The sequence below is a fragment of the Brassica napus genome, chromosome C3 (assembly GCF_020379485.1).
Source record: "Brassica napus cultivar Da-Ae chromosome C3, Da-Ae, whole genome shotgun sequence".
Taxonomy (NCBI): domain Eukaryota; kingdom Viridiplantae; phylum Streptophyta; class Magnoliopsida; order Brassicales; family Brassicaceae; genus Brassica; species Brassica napus.
The window spans coordinates 7,574,482-7,587,445 of NC_063446.1; the positions used below are offsets into that span (position 1 = coordinate 7,574,482).

Genomic DNA, 12,964 nt, shown 5'->3' on the forward strand with positions numbered 1-12,964 from the left:
CGAGTATTTGTTTGACTTGTAATATTATGTTTTCCCGCACAAGTTTACATGACTTTGACCGAATCATTTTTCTTATAATTCCACTAAACTGATAATATCCACTATCCAGCTAGAGGATTTTAGCTATATAGAGCTGGTTATAGTTTCTAGTACTGTTTAATTAACTCGTGTACACTAGATCAGAATATGGCTAAAGATACACGACGCTTCAACACGTTTTGAATATCGAACGCCTTCTTTTTGGGGTCGAATTAGCACCTTCTTAAACAGCTCACTTATTTCGCCTGAGTTTTGGTTAAATGTCAAATATTTATATAAGCAATTGCAACCAAATCATATCCGGTAGTTAAGTTTCACAAGTTACCACCGTATGTACTATGTAGGTTAGTGGTTAACCTGTTGTGTTTCTAATTCAAGCTCCCATAAAAAGAATGCCTTACACCGTGTTTCTAGTATTAGCAAAGACTGGTTTTAAGCATATATAGGAAAAGATTAAGGTCCAAGAACCAACTCTTCCTACTTAATAAGAAAAAAGGTTTCGCATAAGTTGTATTTCAGTTTGATGTCGGTATATACTGTCAAAACATAACACTATTTAAGAAGATTCGCAAATAATTACAGATTTTATTGTTTTCGAATTAATATATTGATTTAATTATATTAATCAAACGTTGTTTTTGTAGTTATATTGATCAAAAAGTTAAAGAATACTAATTTCCTTTATTGGTACTGTAAAACAGAATTGGGCACTACCTAAACTAACTTGTAGTAATACTATATTAATTATAGAACGCTGCACGTTTGTGGTCGTGGCATTATCTGATAAACTATTAATTAACGTAACTACCAATTATTGTCTAGTCTGTGCAACAAATACAATATACTTATTATACGTGTTATCGTCTATGCATGTACACGTAAGACACAAATATGTAAACAACTACTGCCTACCTGTAATCTTAGTATCCAACAGGCAACAGTGGTTAATTTGCAGACACCGGCACTAATTAATCCATCAATGAATCAACATATTATACAGTAGATAAATTGATTATTTATTATATACGGTGTGGTGCTTTGGAAATTGGGATATAGATTGAATTCATATAGACTAGACTACCCACATATTGTTGATGACGCCATCTCATTACCAACTGGCGTACAACTTCTGTGACTGATATAGTCAGTTTTTCTTTCTTGCTCGAATTAGTTAACTGATATATCTGGTACATGATACTACTAACAGATGAAATTTTAAATTTCTGATTGTTGAAGGTTATATTAATGTTTGGATAAGTGGATACGAATTCTGTTTAGTCAATTTCAAGCTTGAGTTAGGGTCTACTTGTTGCTAATCAAGTAGGAAACCTAAAATCTAAGAGCCAGCATTAATATCGAAGTGCTTCTCCGGTAGATTTTTTCAAGCCTCAAAGTAAGATATGGCTACTAACGGGATAACCCTTGGTGGATTGAGTACTTTGACATCCTCTGATTTTGCTAATGAAATGAAACGAGCATCAGCATAAGGTTCACAACAATAACCCATGAGACAATAGTCAAATTAAGCCACTGCGAACAAGCACAGTTGATGAGAAACTTCGATGAAAAAGCTAGAGCACAACACAACACCAATGCTCTACCAGATGCCTCATCGCCACAGCCCGCAAGAAATGAAGATTCAAGCAATGCGTATGTAGTAGCAGCCAGCAGCACGCGCATTGATGTCGATAGGAGCTGGAGGGAATAATAACAATAATCACAAACAAACATTGAAACTTTTAGTATTTCAAAAAGTAACATTGTGAACCTGGCTTTCATACTATATAGAAAGTTGAAATAAGATGAAAACATTTTTCATTAGTTGTAACTGTGTACAGAGCTAACTGTATATAAGTACTAGTGGTATTCCCGCGCTTCGCGCGGGTTGTTTTTATTTGTTAAAATACCTTAATGTTTCAATTCTATGATGTCGTGAAATATGTTGGATGTTGGGAGTGATTGGTTGATCATTCTGTCATGCCCGTGGTTTGAGGGGGTGTTTGGGGTGATGCTTTAGTTGGTTTAGCATACTATGTGATTGCTTAAACTGTTTGTTAGAAGCTATGGTGTTGAGTGGTTGGCGGATTGTTTATATTTGAGCGGAAGGTGTGGTTGTTGGTTCCGTACGTGTGAGTAGTATATGTTTGATGTATAGTTTCTTATAGAAATGTTACGTTGAGTTTTGCATATTTGTTATTTATGAGGGTTCGTATTAGGATGTGGTAGAGGGTCAATTTTGAGATAATATATATTTGTTGTTGTTGCGACTTTATTATTGAAGTATTAGGCGGTTATTATTTGTAAGATTCGATGGGTGAGGTTTCCATATGTTATTCAAATCAAGCTGGATTAGACCAAAACTAACCATATAGTTCAAGAGCTGGGAGCGCGTCTCTTCAGTGTACATTTATGGTTTCTTACTTAGAACTAATCACTATTTTCGGACCAGAGATGTTTTAGACGGCTCTGAGCCATACTAAGTAAAATATTTGCAATAGATTTTAAACGTTTTTGAAGAAAATTACATAGATATAGACCTAAAAAAATAAAGCCCCTAAATTTGTAAAAAATAAATTTTAATTGAAATCTTTATAAATCGTTTATGATCCCATAAATCTTAGAGCCGGCCATTTGTCTAGATGATGATGGTCCACCATGTTCTAGTTAAAATTTGTTTCTTTTTAATATTTTATGAAACATTTTTTTTATAAAACTGAAAGTCTTGGTTATATGGTTATGTATAAAATTATTTTATTTATTCCATTTGGCTGAACATAGTTTTCTGAAGCATACATGTGTGATTTTAATGTATTCTAATTTCAGCAAAATAAATAACTTAGAATCGAGACTAAAAACAAATGAAGCATATTTTACTTCTACCAATTGCAAAAATTATTATTTTAGTATTCTACATACATACATTAACTGTATTTTTTATATGCACCAATAGAGAACTCCTACACAAAGAGGTTGAAATACGATTTGTATACATAGTAATTTATTGATTATTTAATTTGTGTAATATTTAAAATCTTGAGAGGTTGAAATACGATTTGTATGCATAGTATTTTATATGATTTACATTGTTTTGCTTTATTTTTAAATCATTTTATAATATATCATTATTTTAATATGTGGATTGCGATAATTTTCAATTTTTTAAAATTGTTCAGTAAAAGTGATGAATGTTTTTAAAGTGTAATATCTGAATTGTTTATATTTGACTAAAATGTTTTTTAGTTACACTGAAATGATAGCCAAATTGATTTTAAAAATTTGGATATTATCATAGAACAACCATGTAAATAACTATTTTTGTTTAATATCAATGTTCATACGAATGGACATATGATGTAATTTATCATAAATATGCTTATGATATGTATATGAGTATGTAAGGAACACTATTCAGTTCTTGGGGAATAAGATGCAACAACAAAATTGGAAGAGTTGTGTTTTTATTTTATTTTAGCTAGAGGGTTCAATTTATATAGTCGAGGAATATGCAAGTAAATTTAACGTTTCAACTCATGGGTGGTAGTGTTTTTAACTTTGATTATTTTAACTGGGAAGAGCAGGAGATTGCAAGAGAGAAGATATAAGGAGAATATAGAGAATAGCTGCTGGGTTTAAGGAGAGACACAGAGGCCAAAGACCAAAAAATGGTGATTAATGGACCACCTCTAAGCATAACAGACTCATCATTGAGGCGTATTAGACCGACCCTGACACTGATCCAAACCAAACGCCTACTAAGATGTCTTCTGTGTCATGTAATGTAAATTTTTTTTTGTTTTAGGCTGCTTGTATGATTCGGCAATTCCAATGTTAATTAGACTCTTGGGTTCCCTAACTTGGCTTTTATAGTATTTGTTGGTTTCTCTTTAATCATGTAGTATCTCCATAGTTCACCACTTTAATTGATATACAAACGTAGAAAAAATAAAGCAGAGAGAACTTGAAACACAATGCTATATAAATATATAATAGTTAAAGAGAGAAAGATGTGTTATTATTCACTCGAAAAGCAGCTGAACTAAGGGTGTAACTGGAATGCTATTTTGTGGAATAAAACTCTTTGGAATGGGTCATTCCACATGTTTCCATAAAATGTTTACCAGTTACCATGAAAACTTTTTAAAAACAATTCCATATATTCCATTTTTGGAATGGAACAAAAAAGTAAATCCTTTGTAAATGTTGTTCCTTTTATTCAGGATCATAATCCTTCGTGAATGAGTGGAAAGCCATTCCAAAAATATTTTCAGTTTTTATTCCATTTAATCTATCATTCCATTTTTTCTTATTCCAAAAATAATCATTCCTTTAATTCATAATATTCCTTCTATGAATAACCAGTTACACCCTAAATAAGAACATAAATCCTTCAAAATGTCTTTGGCCAGAATTTTAAAATACAAAAGTACAGAAAACTAAATAAAAAGCGCAGCTTAACGCCTTCTTTTCTGAAAAAAACGATAACTTAAAGCTAAGTAGTACTTTCTGTGAATAATGGATGGGCCTGACTTGTCATACTCTTCCTTTGTGATCCTGATCTGCACACGTTAAGACAAAACATTAGAGTTTAGTCAAGCTGCAGGGTAGCTAGAGACTGATAAGAATTCAATTTAGTTGGTTTAGAGAAATGAGATGATAGGGTCATAGGGACCGTGTATACCTGCTGGAAGGTACAGAGTGAAGCCAACATGGGCTCTCCAATCCAGAGAGTATTTTCTCTCAGGAGGTGCAACAACTTTGATCTTCATGCTGCTTGGAACCCAAGCAGTGATATCTTAGCTCAATTTGCTAGCGATCCCAGGGAAAATGGGTTCCACCACTGATCACAATGTTACCATACATGTCCTTACAGATGACTACATTAAGGAGTTATAAGTTGTTTCATGTATACCAGCATTCTCCATACCAATCATAGACGGCTGGTAAAGAACATCGGTCCTCAGGACAACAGAACCGCTCAGAATCAATGGTGATCACTTGCCCATCAGGTAGCTCGTAGTTCTTCTCAACACCTGAGCTAGTTTTGGCTTTCTCAAGCTCCTGCTTTGTAGTAAAGACCAATGTAGCAAAGCTTCTTTTTACGTCTGAGACAATTTCACGCTCTGATGTGGTGGTGAAATAATAACCACGCTCGGTTAAGATCTTCATCAACGCATGAGTGAGGTCAAGACCCTCAAAATCAAGACACATAATAGCATGTGGAAGGGCATAACCTTCATAGATAGGAACAATGCGGCTCAGACCATCTCCTGTTGCAGATTACTGTGAGGTTTATTAAGTGAGCATTGACACTTAAAGAACCAATAAACACTAACTAATAACATTATAACAGTACGTACCGTCTACTTGGATTGTTAGCATAACACGTTGGATAGCCTGATTTTTCGTCGTTGTAGGTTTTCTTGATCCCACATGCTTCACCAAAAATGTATGTAGCAAATATTGGTAACAAATGTTGAATACAGATGCAAAATTATTGACCACCTAACAGGATAGAGAATTATCCGGTGAAATAGTGTTAGTATTAGCTAGAGCCATGGCTCTGTTCATATTTCCTAAACCTGATTTATTCAGTTGCTCTGAGCCCCAATAAATCCGTGGACCAAAGTCGACTGAAAAAAATATGCCGTCAGTCTGTTAGTTTTCATTGCTTAAGTGAATCGAAATTGATAAACTAATTGAAATAAATGTGTTGAATGAGAGTAACCTTCTCATCGAGGAAAACATGTCGACACCTATAAGCTCTCCGGCTTCTTCACATTCCTCGCCTCCAAAAAAGAAGAAAACTTCCCAAAACGGAACAACCAGCCTTAAAATCGGAATAATATAGTTGAGTAATCGCTATTAGTCGACGATCTGGTTCTAGGGTTTTTAGGAGAGGATGATTCGAATAAGTTTTGTGATTTCACCTTGACGCCATATATACAGTAGCCTCGATTGATGGGGAAGGTGAGAAATCTGAACTGATAAAAGAGTAAGCGAGATGAATTGATTGTCTGCCATGATCAATTAAATTACATTGTCGAATGAATCTAGGGAGAGACAAAGAGAAAGACGTTCGTTTCGTAAGACATCGAGAACGAACTGGTTAAGATCTAACAAAAAAGCCTTGTTTTTAGACGAAGCCCGACCCAAACAGAATGAAGCAATGATTATAGGAGTCTGCCACGTGGCGAAAAACGCCCACTCCTCCCTGTTGATGACGTGGCTGCAGAAGGCTAGAGAAAACTCCTTTTTATAGATATAGATTTCCGCTCCTCTACTCCTACGTATAGTGTATAAATATGCATGTATTATGTACATGCATGTATAACTTGACCCCTAATATAGTTTCCACTAGTATTCAGTCCCGTATTGCGTACGGGCAAAGTTTTTATCTACGTAAAAACTAAAATCTAATTTTAACATGTAGCAGCTCTACATGTTTTTTTTTTTTTTTTGCAAACAATCAGTTCTACATGTTTAAGGGTAATAATGTTAAACACAATATTCATCTTTGAATCTACAGTGTGTAAAAATAGGGAAATTGAAACTAATATTGGAAGAAAAAAATAATCCATTGAATCAAGAAACATCGGCCACATAAACCAATGAGACCCAAAAATTAATTATTTGTTATAGTTTGATAAAAAAAACTTTGTTCAGAGACTATTATGGTAAAATTATTGATGTCATGTAAAAAAGAACTCAAAAAGTCACCAATTTAATTTTTGAAAACCTTTGGTCAAGAAAATTATGAACACTGAAAAAAGAAACTTGGTAATCATAGATCACAAATTCATCGTTAAAAACTATAAATAATACCATAATTTCTTACAATGAAGATCAATGCTTGTAGGTAATCCAACTTAAAGCTAGTTTGTAATACAAATTTGAATCGTGGTAGTGAAAAGCAAGTAAGAATGGAACTGCTGGTTTTACAAAATCAGTTACCTTTCCCATCGAGAGTCTAGACATCATTTCTTTGGTTATGTCTCCAACAAAATAATAATTTGGTAATGTCATCGAACTTCATATTCTTGGGAAGTCTAGTCACCTTCTCATTCTGCATAAGGTTAAACGTCTTTCTAAAATCAAATACCTTTTCCATAAAATTTGTATTGCTGCTCCATTTTACTCATTTTTCTTTGGAATTATCACCAAAACATGCAAAGAGTCTATTAGCTTCCAGTAATTAGAAAATTTTTATTAACTTATTTATCTATCTAAGGATAAGCCGTTAAAAACTAAGTTGTAAATAGCAAATTCTTTATATAATAGAGTGGAATGTACTTATTATTACCTCATTTGCAGACATGCTCTTATTTTCCATTTTTGAAGAATGAAGTTCTTAGACATCAGTATACTCAGGTGACATCAACAGTCTAAATCACACTAAAAAAATTAAAGGATATTAATATAAAGAAAATATAAAATAGAATATGAGTAGAAGACTCACAAATATGTATGTATTTTTGTCCATACACAGACGTACTGTAAAAAAAGGTTGGTGAAGGAGATTGAAACGATGGAGATGAAGAAAGATGAAAAGCAAATAAAGAAAAAAATTAGTTGATTGAAAATTATATATATAAGATGAAACCGTTTGAAACCATGCCATGATTTGGAAGTTATAGATGATGACATGAACGTGATAGTGGTAATCAGAGAAATTCGAGAGATTTAAAAACTAAAAGATCGAATGAGTTTTTTTGTTAGGGCCAAATCTTGCTAACAATTGTTTTATTAATTATCTGATTGGTACTTTAAAGCAAATGATATATTTTCCATGTTGATTACTCCGATAAATAAATATATAGATCAAAAATTATAGAGAAAAAAAAAGAATTTGAAATCCAGACAGTTAATTACGAACGTAAGAATAAGATAATTTGATTAATTAAGTAGTTATGTATTTGGAATTGCCAAAAAAATGGGATTGACGTGAAAGCTTTTTCAACTGTTCTTTTTTGTATTTTTCTTTGGAAAAAATAGATTATTACATGTCAAATTTTGATTGGATAGGTAACTTGTACTTTAGTATATAGAGGATTCGTTTGATTCTCCCGCAAAACAATCCTTCTAGTGTTCATGTATTCCCAACAGCCTGATTTGGTCTTACATCCCTAAATATTAGTTGAAAACTAACATTGATCGTCTAATTATTTGTTAGTAGATTTCAAATATACATTGCAGTTAATATATTTGAAAATGTTCTTTTAAGTTAGAAATAACAAAAGCTCTCGGAATGGATTAACTGCATAAAGAATAAACACGGAATCTATAATATCTATAGGTTAGAATCTGATAATGTTGGTCAACTTTTCCAGTGTCATTTGCTTAAAATAGAAAGACATAAGTCAAAGGAACAACCAATCTTGTGAGTTGTCTAAAAAGACTTGTGTTGTGTCCAGAAAAACAAACAGTCCGTTTCCTATCTCTCTCCTCAATGTTATTTATATATCTTTTTTATTTCTTGTTTTTTCAGTTGTAACTTACACCGTAAATCACCAAAGTTACCTCTTCTCTTCTTTTGTTGCTTATCCCTCTTTGTCAACAATTCTAACAGAGGAAACTGTAAATAAATGAGGATCAGAAAATATTTCCACCAAGGCCAACTTTGAGGGGTGAAGATCACTCTGTTGGTCTCACCTTTCTCAAATCCCTTACAAAAGAATCAGTGGTGGAGGGAACACAAAACATATGATCCTGTACGCAGTAGGAACAGGGAATGATGGTGGATCTACCAATCACATATCAGACGGAGGAGGAAGAGTTGCACTGAAGAAAGGGCCATGGACGGCCGCAGAAGATGAGATACTGGCGGCCTACGTTAGAGAGAACGGTGAAGGAAATTGGAACGCCCTTCAGAAACATACATGCCTTGCTCGTTGCGGCAAAAGCTGCCGTCTCCGTTGGGCTAATCACCTCCGGCCTAATCTCAAAAAAGGCTCTTTCACAGGTGACGAAGAACGTATCATTATCCAGCTTCATGCTCAGCTTGGCAACAAATGGGCTCGTATGGCCGCTCAGGTACAAACAACTAATGTTTCTCAATTATGAAAAACTAGGTTAATATCCGCGCATTCCGCGGGATAAATATTATATATATATTAGTTTTATGTATTATATGTCTTTTTACATATTATATGTTCTTTTACATATTATTAAATAATACATATATATTGATAATTAAAATTCAGTAACTATTATGCATATGATTAAATTGGTGCACGCATAAATAAATTTTATTAATTAAAACAAACTTTTTTTCTATTTTATATGATATAAAATTAAGTTTTAATGATATTAACATAGATATATAATACATTTTTTAATATTGATATATGTTAAATAATATTTTATACTCATATTGTTTTTTGATAATTTGTATTTTTTATAACAAAAATTTTGAATCACTGATAACAAATATTTTTTTGTGGGATGTTTAATAGTTTTAGTCATTTATAATTTTAAAAACATTATGAAAAGTTTTAAAACTAAATATTAAGTTGTCAATATTTGTTCAAAGTTTTTATCAAAAAAAATAAAGCAAATTTATTAAAATACATATGTATTTTTATATGGTACATAATTTATTCTAAACAATATTAATATATTAATATTTATTAAATGAGATTTCTTATTATATAATTTTGTAATCATTTATATCTTCTTATGACAAAAAATTTAAACCATGGATCAAAAAAAAATTCAATGTGAGATTTGTAACAACTTTAGTCATTTAAAGTCGTTTTTAAAAATTCAAAATATAACATATACAGAAAAATCAATTTTTTTACTATATAGTTAATGTGGTTGTTTAATTTATTTTATTTGGTTAATTTTTTTTAAAAATAGTGGAGAATAGACTAATTTTTATCAAATCTTTATTATTCAAAATCATTAATTGTCATATATACTTTAGCCACATTTGGTAATTTCGTTATTTTTATTTAAGGAAACAATGAAAATTAATAATTAATTTATGATTAGTTTAATAAAAAGCTTATTATATATTTTGATGGACCAACATATTTTTTAAAGATTCTAAGAATGATTGTGGTGATGACACGTAGCTACAAAAACTGTTGTAATGCTTCTCTTTTAATATATAAGAGATTTAATTTGTTTCACATTGTATGATATTTTGATTAAAATACAAAATTAATAAATTTACCTGAAAATTATTAATAATATAATTTAAAGTGAATTAACTGATCATGAATAATACCGTAAAATGTTATTAATGAATTAATTTTCAATAAATTTAAAGCTATATTAAAAGTATCAAAGCATTTCATATTTTGAACATCAAATCTTTTCTAAAACATTTGACATTGTGAAACTGAAGGAGCAGTTGTTGTTACCCATGCTACGTGAGGAAACAAAGAACTAATTGTTTCTGCACTTTTTTGTTAAATAGTTACCTGGACGAACAGATAATGAGATCAAGAACTATTGGAACACGAGGTTGAAACGTCTTCAACGCCAAGGACTTCCTCTCTATCCTCCAGATGTCATCCCTAATCATCAGCTCCATCCACATCCACAACATCATCATCATCAACAAAACCAACATCAACAAATGTATTTCCATCCACACTCATCACAACCAAACACACCGTCATCTTCTCCTCTTCCATCTCCAACACCAGTAAACGCAAATCCCTCATCATCTTTCACTTTTCATACCACAAACGCATCAACCGCTAATCTCCTCCATCCTCTAAGCCCTCACACTCCAACCACACCGCAAACGCCTTCTCAGCTCTCTTCCAGGCCACCTCCACCTCCACAGCCACTCTCATCTCCTTTATCTTCCCCTCTCAACAACCAATACCCGACTCTTCCTCTTTTCAACAACAATAACAATAACACTAACTTTACTTTCCCTAGACCTCCACCTCTCCTCCAACCGCCTTCTTCACTCTTTGCCAGACGCTACAACAATTCTAACACTCCTCTCAATTACACCAACCGCGTTTCAACCGCACCATTTTCCCCTGTTTCAAGAGACTCTTACACTTCCTTTCTGACATTGCCTTACTCTTCCTCTGCTGCTCCAAACACTCAACCCATTACTTACCATAACACTAACAATAATTACTCTTCGTTCTCATTAAATCCTTCATCTTCGTCATATCCTACAACAACTTCTTCCCCAAGCTTTCTTCACTCCCATTACACTCCTAATTCTTCTTCCACCTCCTTTCATACCAACCCGGTTTACTCCATGAAGCAAGACCTCCCTTCAAACCAAATCCCTCAGATATGTGCTTTTAATAATGTCAACAACTTCACAGACAATGAGAAAGGTCTTCACAGACGAAGTATAAGCTGCAGCCTCTTAGAGGATGTCATGGAAGAGGCTGAGGCTCTAGACGGTGGAGGCGGAGGCCGACCTCCTAAACGGAGACAACTAACATATTCTCCTCTAAACAATCAACACAACAACAACAACAACAATGACAATGACTTCTTCTCAGTCACTTTTGGACAATATGATTCCTCTGAAAATATATGTTCCTTACAAGGTAAACTAAAACCGCAAAACTTTAGAAATCTAAACTCTGGATACAGTTTTAAAATGTTTTTTTCATTGAAACGCAGATTTGAAACCAAAGGAAGGGGAGTCTCTTGAAATGAACACGATGCAAGAGGACATAGCTAAGCTTCTTGACTGGGGAAGTGATAGTGGAGAGATCTCTAATGGACAGTCATCTGCTGTCACTGATGAGAATCTAGTTCTTGATGTTCATCAGTTCGCTTCACTATTTCCGGCGGATTCCACAGCTGCAGCAAACGACAACAATGATAATAATAACTTCTCATGGGACGACTTGGATTGAGTCGGCTGGAAAAAAGATTAAAAAGAATATACGGACCAAGATCAAGAAAAAGATTGATTTTATTTTTATCATTATATGTTTTTACATGTATTTGTTGCAAAGTTCCATTGACTATTAAATGCTGTTTCATCCCTTAATTTTGTGATTATGGATACGTTCATGTATTTTTTCTTCAAAATCCTTCATATTCTTCTACTTTAGAAAGGAGTTAATATTTTCTCTTAACTTAGTGGACGTCCAATAAATTAAGAGTATGATCCATTTTTCCCGACCTGGCAAGAGTTTTTGTTTCCCTTGTTGCAACATCCAACCCTCACCTAACGATCGACGCTGACGTTAACGTTGACCTCGATCGACCTTCCTCATCCTTCACCGGGGCAGCAGCTAAATTTAACTGAAAGGACGTTCTTGAATAGAAGGCGGGAGATACATCTCCGACAAAACGATCATGACCTGGTCATAAAGACGTGTTTCTTGAATCTTGACAGACAAGAAACTCTTACGGGGATGTGGCATTCGAAGCTTTGAGATAAATGAGTTATTTTGTTGCAGCAAAGGAAATGGAATTTGATTGGACTTGAAAAGCTTTGAGATAAATGAGTTCTTTTGTTTGTAGTTTTTCGGAGGAAACAACCATTGATGACTCGATCATTTACGGTCGTTGAAGTTGAGACATGCTCATGGTTGAAGATGCTCTTCATGATGGATATGAACCAAAGGAAGAAGCCCTAAATATCTGCTGAATGATTCTTAGATCACATGATCTTTAACTAATTTTCTCTCTACAATGTGTGAAGATATATATCTAGACTCATGTTAATGTAGGATCAGGAAGTGTAATTTCCTTCATTTTCCATTGGTTCAGGAGTTTTGGTTATGAGCAACGTCTCAGTATAATGTAATGATTTTTTCTTCTTTTTTTACACTCAATTTTCTAAAACAATATATTTTAGATAATTTCCTCTTTATATATTTGATTTGTTACTTATTTACGGTAACTATACTAATTTGTTTATTCCACACATTCTCTTATAACTTTCTTAGGGTCACACTAGACATCATTTACAAGCAAACAT

The 12,964-nt window shown here is 33.1% G+C and overlaps 1 protein-coding gene and 1 pseudogene across 1 annotated transcript; one reads left to right on the forward strand and one right to left on the reverse strand.

The window, feature by feature from the left end:
- Positions 1–3,994: 3,994 nt before the first annotated feature.
- On the reverse strand, positions 3,995–6,194 carry LOC106345999 (annotated as a pseudogene).
- Positions 6,195–7,217: 1,023 nt separating this feature from the next.
- On the forward strand, positions 7,218–12,740 carry LOC106351074 (transcription factor MYB120-like). Its single transcript, XM_048752336.1, has 2 exons — positions 7,218–9,069; positions 10,463–12,740. Exons 1-2 carry the CDS (start codon positions 8,740–8,742, stop codon positions 11,678–11,680), a joined length of 1,548 nt encoding a protein of 515 aa, XP_048608293.1. The 5' UTR covers positions 7,218–8,739; the 3' UTR covers positions 11,681–12,740.
- The last annotated feature ends 224 nt before the right edge of the window (positions 12,741–12,964 follow it).